The sequence below is a fragment of the Girardinichthys multiradiatus genome, chromosome 17, assembly GCF_021462225.1.
Source record: "Girardinichthys multiradiatus isolate DD_20200921_A chromosome 17, DD_fGirMul_XY1, whole genome shotgun sequence".
Lineage (NCBI taxonomy): Eukaryota > Metazoa > Chordata > Actinopteri > Cyprinodontiformes > Goodeidae > Girardinichthys > Girardinichthys multiradiatus.
This window is the reverse complement of record NC_061809.1, coordinates 6,863,846-6,882,518: the sequence shown is the minus strand read 5'-3', so window position 1 is coordinate 6,882,518 and position 18,673 is coordinate 6,863,846. Positions and strand designations below refer to the sequence as shown.

General features: G+C 40.2%; 1 protein-coding gene across 4 annotated transcripts in view; it reads left to right on the top strand.

Moving 5' to 3' along the window:
- The first annotated feature begins 247 nt into the window (after nucleotides 1-247).
- ipo8 (importin 8) overlaps nucleotides 248-18,673 on the top strand; it is a 54,755-nt gene continuing 36,329 nt past the window's right edge. For 2 of the 4 annotated variants that reach the window (XM_047389729.1, XM_047389728.1), the window contains exons 1-11: nucleotides 249-447; nucleotides 5,152-5,233; nucleotides 5,575-5,731; nucleotides 10,980-11,138; nucleotides 11,760-11,916; nucleotides 12,318-12,407; nucleotides 13,248-13,342; nucleotides 13,426-13,510; nucleotides 17,117-17,251; nucleotides 17,430-17,529; nucleotides 17,838-17,914. In XM_047389729.1, the coding sequence (XP_047245685.1) occupies nucleotides 364-447; nucleotides 5,152-5,233; nucleotides 5,575-5,731; nucleotides 10,980-11,138; nucleotides 11,760-11,916; nucleotides 12,318-12,407; nucleotides 13,248-13,342; nucleotides 13,426-13,510; nucleotides 17,117-17,251; nucleotides 17,430-17,529; nucleotides 17,838-17,914 (1,221 nt within the window). In that variant the 5' untranslated portion in view covers nucleotides 249-363. Of the gene's footprint in view, nucleotides 448-644; nucleotides 758-5,151; nucleotides 5,234-5,574; nucleotides 5,732-10,979; nucleotides 11,139-11,759; nucleotides 11,917-12,317; nucleotides 12,408-13,247; nucleotides 13,392-13,425; nucleotides 13,511-17,116; nucleotides 17,252-17,429; nucleotides 17,530-17,837; nucleotides 17,915-18,673 lie in introns of those variants that run through there. The other 2 variants (XM_047389731.1, XM_047389730.1) reach the window with 2 other exon arrangements.

Below are 18,673 nucleotides of genomic sequence, written 5' to 3'. Positions count from 1 at the left end.
GATTTTGTCATGCTGTATTGTTAAAAAAGTGGTTAATAAAAAAAGTGCTAGTACAACCAAATAAGTGCTCGGTCCTGCTGAAACCTAATGTGGTAGCACATTTCTCTAGAAGAATCGTTACGTTTGTTTACTTTGCTGTAGTCGCAAGGGTAGTGACCGTCGGCTCCGATGAAGTGCTGCATCACTACTGAAGCACCCGGGTTAGCTCTTAGTGTTTTATTTTGAATGGAATGGTCGGAAGCTGTACACCAAGCCCCGGAAGTTTTTTTTCAGTCTTCTTACTGCAGAGAGTCGTGCTGCAACCTTAGCTAATGCTGAGCGTATGTTCGAGTAAAACCGGCAGGGCGACCGAACCGACCTCACATGGACCCAAACCGGATTATCCAGGCTCTGAAGGGTACAATCGACCCCAGTCTGAGGATTGCGGCGGAGAATGAGCTCAATCAGGTGGGAAAGCTAAGGCTGTTTCTGCTTTTCTCTGTGTTTCCGAAGCGTTTTAGCCCGTCAAGTATAGCTGCAGCTGTTAGTCCTGCGTCTCTGTGTAACAGGCCCGACAAAACCAGTTTAAGTAAACTGTTTACATGTCGCTGGAACAAGCGGTGCAGAGCGGTTCTGACAGGCAGCCTTATGGCTCCATGAACTGCTGTTCCGCTGCTGCCTGGCCCGCAGTGGAACATCTCAGCACAGTTGGTGAAAATGTTCGCGGACCAGGGTGTTTTAATGTGAGCCAAACAGTGTAGACATGGGTCAACTGCAGGTAATGCATAACTCAAACTTTCTTTGTTGTCTGGTTTACATACGAGAACGAATTCCTCCAAAATGACTGCCAGCTAACTGAGCTGAGTTAGCTTAGTTACCAACAATAGAACCCTGGTAAACTGAACCCATGGGTTCGATTTCTGATACTGACACAGATGTTGACATTAAAGCATTTTAAACTGTGGTACAACAATGAACAATCGTAATTTTATTAAAATCACATTTGAAGCGTCAATATTTTCAGTGTATGTGTGACATTAGAACTGCTCATTCTCTTTGACATGCGGTCTATCACTATCTAGGCTGCATCCTGCTTGATGATGACCCATTCCTATCGTCTTTCTACCTGTTTTTGACAACTGACCACAGGTTAAACACACATGCATCATGCTACCTATTTCTAGATCATCACATTGGACTTGGATCATTGGCCGAAGTTGTTTCTCAACGATGTTTCGACCCCACTCCTTTGTGTCAGTGTTCTTGGGTAGTGTTGTGAGGAGGCCCACTAGCTTGTACGAGAAGCAATCCTGCATATGGGCTGTATCAGAATGCTTCACTGTTGGCACCACACAGGACACATAATACCGCTCACCTTTTTTCTACAGACACATGAGTTATCAGATGCCCCAAACTAATAGAAAGAGAACTGAGCAGAGAAGGTAACTCTGCACCAGTCTTCTCCTGCCCATCATTGTACTTCCACCCGAGAAGGTCTTGGAGAATTTCATCTTGTACTTGATGTTTTTCTTGAAAAATATGCCTTTATTCCTGGCAATATTATTACAAGGCTGTTGTCCAAAAGTCTCGACCTCTCTGTGCACATTGATGAACTCACCCTCCAGCTGCCAGTGATCAGCAAACTCTACACTGGTGGCAACATCATTCTGTAACACATTGCTCAGAAGGTGATGGTCCTGGCACTTGGACACTTTTGAACATCCTAAAGCGTCTTTACTGATTGTGCCATTCAACAACAATAATACTAATTGCTATTATTATTATCCAGATTTTTTAAATGTTAATTTAACTTTTAGGACAATAAAGCTCATGTCAATTATCTAATATGATGTTCTGATCACTCAGGATGATCATAGAAAAGTAAAACAAATTATCACCATAGTTGGGCGGCAAATAAACAATTTGTACTAAAAGTTGATATGTTCGAAGCAGAAAAAATGGCCAAGCCTAATAATTTTATGAAGTTTGATAGGGGTAAAATGTGTTGACCAGATTATTGGATCTAATAATCTCCCAACCTGCAGCTCTTGTGGTGTGTTCCCAGTCTGCAGTCATCAGTATCAGTGTTCCAAAGAAGGAACAGTGATGAACCAGCGACTGGGTCAGTAATGCATGTGGGGATCAAAGACTGGCCTGTGTAGCCGATCAAACGGCTACTGTACCTGTAGAAGAAGGGAGTCTGTTCTAATTAAGTCATGTGGAAGTACTGCCATCCATGTAAATATTTCTTTAACATGTTCCACCTACCCAAGCATTGTTTGAGACCAAGCATGCCTCCTCATTTAAACAATATCTCCAGTTTTCTGTGGTTTCTTTCAGTAGGGTAATGCATTCTGTCTCATATAAAAAATGGTACTGAAATGGCTTGAGGGGCAAAACGAGTTCGGGATGTAGACTTATACATGTTATTGACGTATACTTCAAACGTTTAAATGTTATAAAGATATGAATATGTTATAAAGATAGACTGTGTATTGCTACGTTTCGCTGCTCAGTGTTCATTTCTGTACTTATTAGATTCTTAGATTTTGTCATGCTTTACTGGAAGAACACGTGATATGACGCCGCTTATACACACCCTTCGAAGCTGACATGATTTTAGAAAGCTTTACCGTTAGCGGTCGCACAGGGTCATAGGGTGAAAGGAAACAGGAAAAGACTCAACGCATGCAAAATAGCCGAAGTACAAACTACAAGGAGAAGAAGCCTACGCCTTCAGCGTAGCGATGACAACTTTCAGTGTAGCGGACTGCTACGGGTAAATAAATCTTTATCTTGTAAAGAAACCTGTTTATTTTCTTATCAATGCCCCTTTGTTCCAAATTTAGAGAACTTCTCTTTATTCAGGGACTTTTTTTTTCTTGACTTTAGTCTGTCATGTACCCAGGACAGTTCCTGTCTTCATAAATAGCACCTTTTTTACTGAAAAAGCAGCTATTGGTTCTACCTGGGTAAAAGGAGTGCTAGGGAATTGTGTACGTTTTGTTTCCATTGCTCAGAAATACCATGGACCATTTATTTAAATCAGGCTGATAACATATGGGGAAGAAAATTACAATACACCTTCAGTCCAGCAGATGAGAGTACTCCTTCACTCCCTTTTAAAAGAATATTAGCTAATAAATAATAATTTTGTGTCAGCTGATAAATAATAGATCATGAGCAGCTTTAGAGTTGATTAATTCCTTACATTATTTTTTAAGTTGCACTGGATCCATTAGCAGGAAAAGTTTAAATCATTATTTTACATTCAATTTTTTTACCAATCTGCATCAGACCAGAGTTGTTGCTTTACAACAGCATGATCACTTAAACACTGATTAACAAACTTATTTTTCTTTTATTATCATCAGGTAAACTCATATCAGATAACCACAGCACATACAGAAAACTGTCTTAAGTAAAAATGTTAATTATTAGAATAGAAAAAGACCAGATAATCAGTCCAGAAGTACAGGGAATTGATACCTTAACTGAGTAATTATAAGCTGGTATTTATATAACGTAGAAGATGCATAGACCGTGGAGTAGAGATGGCAGAATACGAGGGTGAATAGGATCACAGAGCTTGTGGGAAACTGCATCCAAACCTGGAACTGTGGTCTCTCCTCCTGCAGAGCTGTCTGTATAAAACTATACCAAATGAAAAATAATAGTTTACACTCCACTAAGTTAGGTTTACTTCAAGGCAATCTCTGGGATAATGTGTATTTTTCATGTACATGGAAAAAATTTTCTCTGGTCATCAGTATTGCATTAAAATATTTTTCTTACAGAACTGTCGTGAAACATTTGTGGCAAAATATATTTCATTTTATATTCTGGTACTTGCGGTTATTCACCACATACCTACTAAATGCTTTCAATTCACTTTCAGCCGCCACCAACAGATAACAGGTAGCAGGAAGTCCCAGAGTGTCAGTGTGATAGATTAACTGGTTGAAATCTATGCCTATTACAGATGTTTCTAAAGACTCTAAACAATCGCTTCAGGAACACTGCCGTTGACCATAACCACTTCAACTTGTAACACATTACATCCCATTCACAAATAAACATACCAGAATAAAATAATTGCAACTGCGGACATGCATAAATAGCCACGGCATTAACTGAAGTGGAGAATGTCTGTGTTTTGTGACCAACATATTTTAGGAAAACATTATCGGCACTCATCTAACAGTGAAGGAGACGTATGCTGGACTGGTATTATACTCGCTTACCATCTGCTGTTAAACAATCTAACATACCCATTATTTAGAAAAACTCTCTTAAGAAGGCTGCAGATAGATCTCAACTGTAAATCCCTGTGTTGTTCACGGTAGAGTGAGCTGCATGTTAAGAATAGATCCTGTCTTGTCCTGTCGCCACATCAGACTGTTTCGTAGCTGTTGTTGACCTTTAATCACAATGTGTGCATAAAATGTTGAGGTTGGAGTGAGCTCATGTTTGTGTATACAGTGATCAAATCTACTAAAATCTAAATGACATACCTCCTTATGTGTTTGTGTTTACGTGTCCAAACAAGAAAGAGAGAATAATTTGTATTGACAAACTGTTTGGCTGCGGAGACAGCGAGCAATGGTGGGACAGGAATATTAACAACTTTACAGAGACCATGTCGAGGGCAACTTTTAATCATAAATCTCGGACACTTCTCCTCAACTGCACAGGCAAAAGACTTGTTGCAATCCTCTCTGGCTTAAAAACATCTTAAAACTCCTTTTTGTGACAAATTAATGGTATAAAATGATTCATTTTTATACTTCCGCCACCATTGCTGCAGATGCTGGTGTCATGCCTTGCTGCACACAACCCCGCCCATTGACACCTCGGGGAAATCTGAAGAGACTTACTTCAGACCAGGACCTTCTAGCTGGCAGAAGAGTAGCAGAGTGCAGAGCAGTTATCAGAAAAAAAGAAAGTTGCCTACATATATAGGAGGTATTTGTGGTCAGCTCCATGCATAGTCCTGATTTCTTGCGTTACTATTTAGATTAAATTAAGCATGAATAAAGGGTAAGTTCCTTTCTGCTGAGTAGCAACTACTGTGATGAAATAGATTTTTGAAATATTTTATAGAAGATAGAAGAAATGGTTCCTTTTTAATCTGAACAAAAAGTTTAAACTGTCTTCTTCTCTGTGTTTCAGTCCTATAAGATCATCAACTTTGCTCCCACCCTGCTTCAGATCATTGTGTCGGAGCAGGTAGAGTTTCCTGTCCGCCAAGCAGGTAAGATCTTCAATTCTTCAGCTGTCTTTGGTTCAACCATTTCCATCATTTTCCTGCGGCAGTGACAAGGTTTTAAAAGAGTTTGTACTGAATAAAAAACATTTATCACAATGTGGTTATAATGGTCTTATTTTAGTACCTGTTGGAGACCAGATGGTTCAAGGGTGTGCTTAATTTTTCTGCCTACCATCAATGTACATTTGAGTTTATCAGAGAAAAGAAATTCTTTGCAGAGACGCACTGTTCTTCCATGTGTTTGGATGCTATATTTAGTTTTTTGTGTGTGTGTGTGTTTGTGTGTGTGTGTGTGTGTGTGTGTGCATGCGCGCACACCTACTTAGCCGCAATCTACTTGAAGAACATGGTGAGTCAATACTGGCAGGACAGGGAACCATGTGTGGGGCAGGTGGTTTTTCCCTTCAACATTCACGAGAATGACCGGCAGCAAATCCGGGACAACATAGTGGAGGGCATCATCCGTTGTCCAGAATCCATACGGTATAGACACACACACACACACACACACACCATCCCTGTTGGCCAAGTTTGTGTGCATGAACAAATCATTTGACTTCATTTTCACACGCATAGACACAGATATTATGCATAAAAATATAAACTTTAGATGAGATCAAAAATAAAAAGAACATATATGTATGTACAACCAGTAACTTATTATTTTTCTAAAGACAGGTTACAATAGTGCAAGTATTTGTATTTTTAATTCAATTCAAGTGAGTTTTATTTATATAGTGCCAGTTCACAACGCATGTTGTCTCAAGGCACTTTACAAAGTCAATTCAATCTCATCATATAGATTTCAAGTCAGGTACATACATTGCAATTAATCCTAACTATCAAACAATGCAGTCAGATTCAGTTTATTACTCAAATTGATTAAAATGTTTTTCTATTTAAGGAAACCCAAAAGTTTGCATCAAGTTAGTGACATTCACTCCTCCTGGATGAGCATGTAGAGACAGTGGACAGTCGCTTGCATTGACTTTGCATTAATCCCTTGTACTGAGCATGCATGTAGCGACAGTGGAGAGGAAAACTCCCTTTTAACAGGAAGAAACCTCCAGCAGAACCAGGCTTAGTGTGAGCGGCCATCTGCCACGACCGACTGGGGGTTTGAGAGAACAGAGCAGAGACACAAAAAGAACACAGAAGGACTGATCCAGTAGTACTTTCGCTGGGGAAGAAACGTGAAACATTAATGGTTATAGCTCCTTTAGTGGTTTCATCTAGGAGAGAAAGACAGCTAAGCAGATTTACTCTGAACCACTTTTGAAGTCTAGAGTATGAAAGAGAGCAGATACATTTAGTCATAGTAGAATCTCAGCCAGTAGCTATGTCTAGGAGAGACAGGGTTAAACACTTGTTGTGGAATTTTCTTATCAAAGTGGGAGAGAAATTAACTCATTAACTTTATAAGTTTTATTCAAAGGCATTCAGCGTTTGAAGACCGTGTCACTGAGGTTAGTCAGTGAAGCAGAGCCCCGATCAACATTTACACACAGTATTTAAAGAGTATGTGGGTGTTACCTCAACTTAAGAGTTTGTGCTTTATGGCCCTAGACCCTTCCCGGGTCAGAGGTAACAAAGTTATTTACGGGCGGACCATCTGCTCTTCCAGAGATATCACCCTATAAGATGGGTTTTAACCATTAAACGTCTGATACTGGCTTTTACAGCTTCCTCCTCTAAACACAGATGTTCTGAGGAGAGAGGTAACCTAAAGGTCATATACTTTGGAACACTTTAGAGCACTTAATAAAAGAATTTCCATTACACACTGAAAGACAGGGCAAAGAGGATCATCTGTAGAACGTGAGCATTATGATTTTGGCAGCAGAAGCTCAGCTGATGCCCCCCTCCAGGAAGGTGCCACAGCTAAACACAGAGCCAGGTCAGATGTAGCTTTATATAAGTTTTATCAAAAAGGAAAGTTTTAAACCTAGCCTTAAAAGTAGACAGGGCGTCTGCCTCGAGGACTAAAACTGGGATCTGGGAGGAACCACCAGTTAACCTCCAGTGCTCTGTTAGGAATATATGGAACAATCAGATCTCTAATGTATGATGGAAGTAGATCATTAATGGCTTTATATGTGAGAAGGAGAATTTTAAATTATATTCTGGATTTTGCAGAGCTAATAAAGAGTAGCTAAAATAGGAGAAATGTGTTCTCTTTTTAATTTTCATCAGAACTCTTGCTGCAGCATTTTGGATCAGTTAAAGGCTTTTTGTGGACATTCTGATAGTAAAGAATTACAATAGTCCAGCGTTGAAGTAACATTTTCACAGTAGAGTGGCTGACTACTCTGGCTGAGACAGCCCAGGGAGTACGGTTAACTTAAAATGGCAGTACATTTTTTAAATAATGTGTGGCACCCCAAGGTAAAAGTCTAAACAGTCTGTGTCCAGGATGTGTGGGGTCCACCATCATCTCCCCAGTCTTAAATGGGTTAAGCTCCTGGTAGTTCTGGCCACACCGAGCTGAAGTTTACAAACAGGATCCTGGGTAAGTCCCTGGGTAGTCAAGGTGGTGCTGGATGAAGTGTACTCCCATGTGGACTGCATTGTCAGCCGACCTACTGTCCAGTAAGCAAACAGCAGGGGGTCCAGCAGGGGACCTGTGATGTCCTTCAGCTGCAGATGGTGCGTCGGGGTTGGGGACCACAATGACGGTGGAGCATTTGAAGCAGGACGGAACCTCACACAGCCACAGAGACTTAATGAATGAAGCTGGGATCCAGTTGGTCAGTGCAGGCTTTAAAGCGGAAGTGGGCACACCATCAAGTGCTGGAGCTTTTGATATTCTGATGCCAAAGAAGTTGCCACGCATCCTCTTTACAGATCTTTGAATGGTGAATGGGTGGGAGGTGGGTGGTGATTGTGGGTAGTGGTCTAAAGCTGAGAAGGTGTCTTTTATCTTCTCGTTAAAGCTTTTCTTGGCTGCCCTGATCTCCTTTGCCAGCTTGTTTCTTGCTTGTTTAGATAGGGCCCGGTCCCCCCTCCTGTAAACCTCGTGTTTGGTCTGACATGGCCTCCTCAGATGTGAAGAAAAGCAAGGTTTATTGTTGTTGAATCTGCTAGGGCTGCAACTAACGATTATTTAGCTAATCGATTAATCTGTCGACTATTGTTTTTTCTGATTAATCAGATAGCAAAACGTGCTTAGGAGTTTATTTAAAGGAATTTGAACAAGGTGAAGCTAAAGCTATGTCACTTGAGGAGCTCTGGACAGAGCATTTTCACAGACAAAGGCGGTTTTTCATATTAAATGCAAAATGTATATTTTTTGTACAATTTTGGCCTAATTACAGCTCTGAGTGGGTTGTTTTTACAGCAAATGGCATGTTTTAGAGTGTATACTTCAGTTAACAACTATTCGATTACTAAATTAGTTGATTATTTCAATAATTGATTATTCACAATTAATCCGATTAAATGTTTCAGCCCTAGTATGTTTAAGAGGCCTTGGTCTGCACACGTGTCCTGACAAAAATCGACATATGATGTCACAGTTTCAGCAAGTTCATCAGGTCAGTAACCAAAGCTTCAAAAACAGTCCAGGTCTAAGCAGGCCTGTAACATCTGCTTTAACTCATCAGTGCGCTTCTTAACAGTCCGAACCACAGGCTTAGAAGCAGACAATGACTGTGTGTTTGTTATTCTGGTGGGACTCTTTACATGGTGTCTGTATTATGGATGTTCATTAGAAAGGTTTGTGCTGTTAAAAAGAAATTTTCTAGATAAGATATCAAGGACACATTTTTACAAGCTTTTGTTATCATGGGAAAAGCTCAAGATTTGGTGAGACCTAAGAGTATTGCAACCCCAAGCTAATTGTTGGATGAGGTTCCTACTCTGCAGGAAATAGACATGAGGAGCTCTATGTGTCCATTCAAAAATATGTTTAGAAACAAGGTGGCTGTGAAAATACTTCAGTTGGGCAACATCTGTCACTGTAAAGAGAAACTGGGGTAGACCGCAGCATCTTGAACATCATTCAGGGTTCCCACACAGTCTGGAAAATCTGGAATTTGATTTCTGCAAGTCTGGAAAGGATGGAAGAAGAAAGGATGGAAATAAAACTAAGGAAGAACAGACAGAACATTTAGGCAGTGGGACAGAAAAGAATGTCCTAAAATTGAAAACTAAATAAATATTTTTCCAGGACTTGCTTTTGTTCGTCGTTCTTTCCTCCTTCATTTTACTGTTCTTATGTCTTTCCTTCCTTGCAACTTTTCTTCCTTGTGTCCCACCTCCTCTCCTTCCTACTATGTCCTTATTTTCCTTTCTTGTGAACATCTTTCAATTCCTCTGCCTTTCCTTGCACACTTGTGTCCTCCTTCCTTGTATCGTTCTGTCATTTCTTCTTTTCAGTCCATGATTTTTCTAGGTTCCATAGTTAAAGCCACCAGCTGTAAAAAATATCAGGTAAATGTTTAGTATTTTTTTTATTTAAAATAAATGTGAAATACAGAAAGCTGAGTTTTTCTAGTGCAACGGCACTTTTTGTTTTAACTTTGTTACATTTTGCTTTCTTTATCTTGTTTCTATATTACAACACTTGTAGTAAAGAACTACTTGTGTATTTGATATGTTGATATTTTATACTTAATTTGATGAAAGTATCAAAATTATTTTTGCTAGAACATACTGTGGTTGTATTCTGCGCCTTTTATATGTACAAATATTAATCATACTTAATACAGATGATTCAACTTTTTTGTGAATTTCAGCCACACATGCCAGGTTTGCCTATAGTAATATATGTAGTTCTAGATTGGGGATAAAATGGCTTGTTCTTTGACATATGAGCATTTTCAAAAACCCATCATTTAAACGGCTCTTTGAAGTGAACGGATCCTGAAGATTAGGTTCCCTTCGAAGAACCAAAAGTCCCATCACTACACGTTTTGACATTGATGTTTGAGAGCAACTTAACAAGGTCGGCGAGGCTCCTGTATCTTCAACAGTGGAGTAGTGAACCCCTGGACAACAAAAGCCATCTGTTTTAAATATTAGCTTCATGAACACAGACAGGGCAAGGACGGTGTTCCTTCGGATTTAGCTCCCCCGTTGAGATGATCTCCCAATTGTGCACCACCCAATGCTCCGTTCTACCGTCGTAAGAATTAACGCAGGAAAATGCTAATCGGTTGACGGCTCACTCAGCTTCTAAATAGTGAAGCAACGAAACAAACCAGTGCTCCCCCATCCGTCCATTACTCCTAGTTTAGTTATGAAGGTAATAATGTGGCTCATAATAACACAGGTAATGGTAGAACCAGACTGAAGTCGGTGATTATAGTTGAAACAGTAAAAACCCACACCTGCTGCTGTGGAAGATCATTAAAGAAAATATTCAGCTAAATTACCAGAAAGAGAGAATTTGTACAGAGCTGCATTTGAATACATTAGCATGGACAACCACTCAGAGCTGTAATTAGGCCAAAATCGGTTTTGTATGCACAAGATCCATGTTTGTTTTGAAACCCTATTTATTTTACTTCAGAATGATTCTTTTATGTTTCTGAGTAGTAACAATTTTTGGATAAACATGGGATTGACAAGCAAATGGAAGCACACAGTGGCACACCAGAGATAAGCTATTATAATAAAATAAAATAATTTTTCTTAGTATTGGTATCAAGTTTGAAATTTTAGTATTATGACAACCATACTTTAACATTAATAATGTCCTTCCCTTTTTCTTTTCTCTATGTGCCCATAGAGCCCAGCTGACTATGTGTCTGAGAGCCATCATTAAGCACGACTTTCCAGGCCGCTGGACTGCCATCGTAGACAAGATTGACATGTATCTCCAGTCTCAGAACAGCGGCAGCTGGTATGGCAGCCTGCTGGCTCTTTACCAGCTCGTCAAAACATATGAGTGAGTAACACAATTAAATTAGGGAGTTTCCTATCAACCTTCTATCAACCTTCTGCACATTCCTCGTGGACAGAGCCCACACCCCCATAAGGACTACAGTTTATAGATGCCTGCAGTATTAGGGGGTGCAGCCTCCATACCACACAGTGATTGAGTTGGTCGGGATGTTCTGGATGATGCAGCTGTAGAAATCTGTTGGATATTTTGATAGTGGGACAGCTCAAATTGAGATGTTGGGAGACAGAGTTAGAGATGTGAGGCTAAGATGGTTTTGACATGTACGGAAGAGATAGATGATCTATTACAAAGGATGTTGAATATGAGGCTGATAGGAAAGAGGGGACAAGAGGAAGAACACAGAAGGTTAGTGGATATAGTGAAGGAGGATTTGTAGATAAATGGTGTGGCTGAGGAGAAAGCTAGGGACAGTGAAAAAATTATCTGCTCAGGCGCACCCTAAAGCGAGGGGTTTTAAAAAATAAAGGCTGAAGGGTTATCACATTATCTACTAGAAACTCGAATTAATAAATGAACAATGATGAAATAATGTTGTATTTTATTACCTGATTTCAGAGGGAGTCTGAGGTAAACTGATGTCACTGCTGTGTTTGTGGACTTCAGGTACAGGAAGGCGGATGAGAGGGAGCCGCTGCTGGCAGCCATGCAGATTTTTCTGCCTAGGATTCAACAGCTCATCAGCCAGCTACTAGCCGATGCCACCATTTTCTCTGTCCTCATCCAGAAACAGGTCATCAAGATCTTCCACGCTCTTGTCCAGGTAGGTTTGTGTTTCTTTGTTTGTCCAGTAGATTGACATGATCCACCTCACACTTAATGCCATTGGTCTCATCACTCAGCCCCCTGAAAAGTTGGGAATTTTATCAGAAAGAGAAAACTGTTACACCACATTGATTTCTAGCATGTACGGTAACATGAAGTTGATTTGTGGAGAAAAATTGATTCAGGTTTATTTTTATATGATTTTCTAACAGTCAAAAACAGAGTTGCAATCTATTAAATATTTTTTTCATTGGATAGTTTCGATGGAGCTGAACAGAAATGACTGCCCGAACCTTTTTGTTGAAAATAACGATGAATTAACATTGATGGAGAGAAATGAGAAATTTCTGCAGTTGTGTTGAGGAATGGGATACTATTAACTTTGATGCTATCCTACAGTACTCGCTGCCTCTGCGGCTGATCAACAATGCAGTGATGACGCAGTGGATGGAAATCCTGCGAGCCATTATGGACCGAGACGTTCCTGTTGTAAGACAAAGAAAAAAGTTTTTTCTTTCTACAGAATATACTTTTCCTCATTTTGTCATGTTCCAACCACAAACCTATTCCACTGGGACTTTATGTGACAGACCAACAGCAGTAGGTAATTGTGAAGTGGAAGAAATTTAAACCTTTTTTTTTTTTGGTATTCAGTCCCCTTTACTCTGATATCCCTTGCTAAAATCCAATGATACTATCAGAAGTCACCTAATTAGTAAACAAAGTCTATCTGTGGGTACTTGAATCTAAGTAAAATGGCAGCTGATCTCCGCAGGTTTGCTAGAAAAAATTGGCAGGCAGGTCAGGAAGAAAATTGTGGAAATTTTTAAAGCAGGGTGACATACTAAAATAGTGTCTACTGGAGTTGGACCTGTGAAATCCAAATGTATCTCACACGTTTTACATTTTTAGTTGTGAAAAAGTTATACAGAACTTTATTTTGGTCCATCACACAAAAGAGTAAAATATCTTGTAAAATGGGGTTGTGCTTGCAATGTAAGATGTTCCATCAGTGTGAATAAGGCACTGTAGAAGTGGAATGTTGGTGTTACTGGAAAGTCATGTGCTGTTAAAATAAGAACACAAACATCTTTTTTAATGTCTGTCAGCTTTAGAAAACTCTGAACCCGTTTTGTTTCTTAATGCTATGTTTTTTTGTCACAGTACAACATGAAATATGATCACATTTCTCTTAGAATGCAACAATATAAAAATCCTTCTTTATTTTTGATAGCTATGTCAGCAAGAACTCATGTAATGAAGACTTGAGTTTTGCAGAAGTGTTTTCAGGTCTTCCACTTTCAACTGACCAAGGTATGTGTTTGTTAGGAGACTTTGGAAGTTGATGAAGATGACCGTCCGGAGCTGGCGTGGTGGAAGTGTAAGAAGTGGGCGTTACGCATCATCACCAGACTGTTTGAGCGGTGGGTCCAGGAGCAGAGAAGCAGAGTTAGAGTTCTCAGAGAGAGCAAAGTAATCATCCTCATCCCTTTGGTCTTAACCACAGATATGGAAGCCCTGGCAATGTGACCAAGGAGTACCAAGAGTGTGCAGATTTTTTCCTCAAGACATATGCAGTGGGCATACAACAGGTTAGCTTGTGCAGATTTATTCCTCAGGACATATACAGTGGGCATACAACAGGTCAGCTTGTGTCACTGAGATGCTCAAGGGATTCTTGGGACATTCTGTGCCGTTTTTTTCATTTTCAACCCTTTTTTGCTGTGTTAAATGAATGTAGCTCCTATTTGCCAGCTTGTTATTGTAGTATAGTCTTCCCGAACCCTGAGATTAGTCTAAAATAGCTAAGGCATGCAAAAAAGACCAAAATACACATATATACATTACTCACAAAAAGTTTGTGATATTGGGCTTTCTAGTAAAATTTATGGAAACGTAAAAACTTCCCTCTACAGTGTTATTATATCATGAAAGTAGGGCATTTAAATGAAATCATGCATTGTTGATTTCCTCATCTCAACCAATTATTTGAAACAAAAGCCAACAACAGTGGTGGGTATACCACAACAAAAAATGTATGTTTCAATAACGTGTCCTTGTGCCCTAAATGTGTCCTTGAGCATCAATTACAGCTTGACAACGAAGTATGACAGGTGGACGTCTGGTTTGTTGAGGCATGGCATTCTCCCACTCTTCTTTTGGATTCAGGTCTGGCGAAAGTGCAAGTCACTCCATTCCAGGTACCCCAGTCTCCACTAGCCATTTCGCAATGATGCAACCTTGATGAGCTGGAGCATTGTCGTCCATGACCATGACTTGACATCTGAGGCAGCTGTGTCCAATCAAAGATTAGGCTTACCAAATTGGAGACCTGCCCCTTTATAAGAAGGCAAGAAACAAACTATCAAAGGAGACCAAACTAGCCAAAGGTTCCTACAATGAGAAAATAAAAAACAGCATCTCAGCTAATGACAGTACTTCAGTGTGGAGTTTGCAAACTATTACCAACTGTAAGAGCCCTACACCCCATGCTGTGATGACACCCCACCTGGCTGAAAATCTGAATTGTTTCGTTTTTTTGTTTTTTCACCAACCTTGAACATCTCAATCTCACACAAAGGGTCGACCTGCATCTCCCACCAATAACTCTACAACCACCTTCTCTCTCCTCCAGCTTGCACTAAACATCAAAGAGGAAGATTTTAATGGGATCTTCCATTGTTTGAAAGGGAAGAAAGCTCCAAGTCCTTAAGATGTCTCCCCTCTGTACCTGAAAATCAAGAAGTCGGAATTTTTCTCAGAATTTTTACTCGGAAATCTGAATTTTCGACCTCAAAGTAGAAAATTTCAACTGGAACGTCCCGCGAAGGTCGGAATTACCAGTCGGAAAGTTGGGGCAACACGACCATATCCGACTTCCACATTCAACATGGTTGCTTCTTGTATCAATAGTAGTAAAACGTTCTTACTTTAACTGTTTTTAGCAGGTCTTTATTAGTTATGCAACATTTAGTTGTACACATACTACTTTTCAGTATTTATACGGCAAGATGTTTTAACGTTTCAACGCAGTGTTTCGTGCTGTTTTTATAAACGAAACACTGCGTCCTAACAATAACAATGTCATTGTCATTGTTATTGTTGTAAGACTGCTGTTGCTAGCAATACAAATGAAAACAAGCAGGAAACTGGAATGCTACAACTTGGACATGACGTAACTCTGACATTCCAGTTCGGACTTCCAAGGTTGGAACACAGTATAAACCCCATCTTCACTCATATCTTTAAGTCATGTCAAGTAATTTTTTTATATAGTGCTTTCAGCAACAAGGCACTCAAATTGCTGTACATGAAAAAAAAAACATCGCAATGATACTGAAAATCAAACAAAGAAAAACAAATCAAATGACATTAATAATCCTTGGGGGTTTACTGGTAAGGGTTAGCCCCTGTGTAATTGGCTCATTAGGTCCTCTGTAGTAAGGAATTCATCCTGTGCTAGAAAAAAAGCATCCGCCAACTCCTGGACAGTCTGTGGTGCAACTTGACGTTGGTGGATGGAGCGAGACATGATGTCCCAGATGTGCTCAATCGGATTCAGGTCTGAGGATCTCATCTCGGTATATAATGGTGCTGCTGGAGGTCATTTTGCAGGGCTCTGGCAGTGCTCCTCCTGTTTCTCCTTGCACAAAGGCGGAGGTAGCGGTCCTGCTGCTGGGTTGTTGCCCTCCTACGGCCTCCTCCATGTCTCCTGGTGTACTGGCCTGTCTCCTGGTAGCGCCTCCAGGCTCTGGACACTACGCTGACAGACACAGCAAACCTTGCCACAGCTCGCATTGATGTGCCATCCTGGATGAGCTGCACTACCTGAGCCACTTGTGTGGGTTGTAGAGTCCATCTCATGCTACCACGAGTGTGAAAGCACCACCAACAATCAAAAGTGACCAAAACATCAGCCAGAAAGCATAGGTACTGAGAAGTGGTCTGTGGTCCCCAACTGCAGAACCACTCCTTTATTGAGTGTGTCTTGCTAATCGCCAAAGATTTCCAAGTGAGTGTGTGCAAAGTAAGTCCACGAAGCACTGTCACAGAGGCCACTGTCCTTGATGATACGTTGGAATGTTCATCAACCGGCCACACAGTTCTGAGCAGGTCCACAGATCACCTCAGGACAGGGAGGGGGCAGAGGTACAAGAGCATCGTGTTTACATAACTTCCAGGAGAAGTTGAAGATAGTCAGGCATCAAAGCCGTGCAGGGGAGCCAGATTCAGAAAAACAACAATTATTTGGGTCAGGCTGACACTTAATTTTCCGTCAGCCTTGAGAGTCTCGCTGTTGCTTCTCAATCGCAAATCCAAACAGCCAAATTCCTGGTCTTTCGCCAGATCTGAGCGTGCAACTTTTCCAAGATTTATCCCATTTCACCTCTAAGTCCAAGAACAGCAGCCAGCCTGCGATCTTATAGGATCACTTCCAGTTTGCGATTCCGCTCCCTTAACATTTCAGTCTGAGTGTTGATAGCTCTGCAGATCCATTTACATAAACCGGGCAGCCTTGCAATGGCCAAATTGCTGCCGACGTTTTCCCAAATTCACTATATGCCAGGTAACCGCAACCTCCGAAAAGCAGAAATCCTGCTATCAGAAATCCAATTATGTGCACATCTTCCACGTCCTCAACTGACATCATCGTCAGACACACAATCCTCCACTTCTGCCAGGAGTCTATTGTGTATCCGGAGAAGAATGTCCCGTCTGCACTAGAGGGCTCTCCCTAACCCTGTCTTCCCGTCAAGAAAATGTTATCAATTGCGTTGAGAGACCAGCTGACCAGATCCATATTTCACAATTGGGGAGATATGCGAAAAGAGGCTCAGAAAGAAGACAGGACACAGAGCAAGTCCGTGGAGCTGTGTGAGGTTCCCTCCTGCTTTAAATGCTCCACCATCACCCCAGTCCCCAAGAAATGATTTTGGTCAGGCCTGGTCAAGCTGGAAAATCATATGGTTCCACTCAGTAATCGATATCTTGCTTCATCTCTGTGCATCAGTATCAGTGAAATCACGCAAAATGTCTTTTATATTCAAAGCCATCAACCACTACATGCTGCTCTGTAGATTTTAATGCTTTGATTAGCAGCATTTGTTTGACATTTGATTTAATGCATTAGCTTAACTTGACAGTTTAGACTGGGATGATTTTGGTTTTACCTTTCTGTGTTGCATTGTATCATGCAGGTCCTGCTGAAAGTGGTCGACCAGCACCGACGGGGTCAGTTTGTTACTCCTCGGGTTTTGCAACAGTGCCTCAACTACTTCAACCAGGGCCTGTCACACTCACTGACTTGGAAACAGATGAAGCCACATATGGTGGTATGTGTGCATATGTACCTGACTCATGGGATTTTTTTATTTGAAGGATTTACTAATATATGGTGGTAATAACAATTTGAAAGTGTATTTGAGCTCAATTTCATTAACTATTTGTTCTCAATTTGTGTTCTGAATGCAGAGTTTAGTAAGGATTCATAACAACCTTTGTCTTTTTCAGACTATATGCCAAGAGGTTATCTTCCCTCTAATGTGCTACAGAGATGAGGATGAGAGGCTGTGGCAGGAGGACCCATATGAGTACATCCGGATGAAGTTCAGTGAGTGGTCAAAAAAAAAATCTGATCATCTTCACACACACACACACACACACACACATACACATACACAGTGTGTTAAAAATCTGATCATTTTGCTCATTTAAACCTACTTCAAGCTTTAATTGGCATGAATTTCTCACCTGTTTTATACAATGTGCATATGTTTTGAGTCTTTCATTTGCAGTAAAACCAGTATAAACCTTAGAAACCAAATGTATTTCTGTTAAACTTTCAGTTTGATTTGACTCTGTCACTCTGCTGTCTGTAGATGACGTGGTTGATCTTTCTTGTGTATTGTTCTGTTGCAGATCTCTATGACGACCATTCCCTTCCAGCCACCGCTGCACAGAGCCTCCTGTGTAAAGCTGCTCGCAAGAGGAAAGAGGTTAGGAACATTTGATGCCTTTGGATCATCTTGATACCGGACAGGTTATAGGCCTGAAATAATCAGAACTTCATTGACATTTTCAAGAGTATTTTCAGTTCTTTTAGATAGAACTGCAGAGGCAGTGTAGATTTAGCTGTGTTTGAAGGCTCTCATCCTATGCAAGTTTATTTGTATAGTACTATTCATAAACAAAATAATTCAAAGTGCTGCAAAATAAAGAAACATAGACAGAAAAAACTTCATTAAAACATATTAAAATAACTATGGCCAAATTTAAGTATCGCAAATAAATAAGAAACATTACATTTTAAATATAAACCAAATAAACACCAAAGATATGGTCACGATAATATGGCTTTACAGAGTAGGCGACTGATGTCTAACATTGTATTTTGGGACTTAAATCAACTACTTGTCTTTTCTGCATGAAACTGAAGGAAATTCTGACCAATCCACTAAATGATATTATGAATGCATTGATTCATGAACTGTACTAACAATACAGCAACACTATGGTCATGTAATTTTTTTTTTTTTTTTAAGATACATGGGTTTTCTCATTGTCATACAAGTGGTAAAACATGTTGTAGTACTTGATAATCTGAGATAGGCGATCATATAGATATTAAATAAAAGTGGCCCATGAATACAGCCTTGAGTAACCCCAAGTTTGTTTCTTTGTTTGCTCCGATTTAAGTGTGCCAAATCACATGTCAAACCTTTACAGCGATAAAAGTAAAATACACTGTGGACACA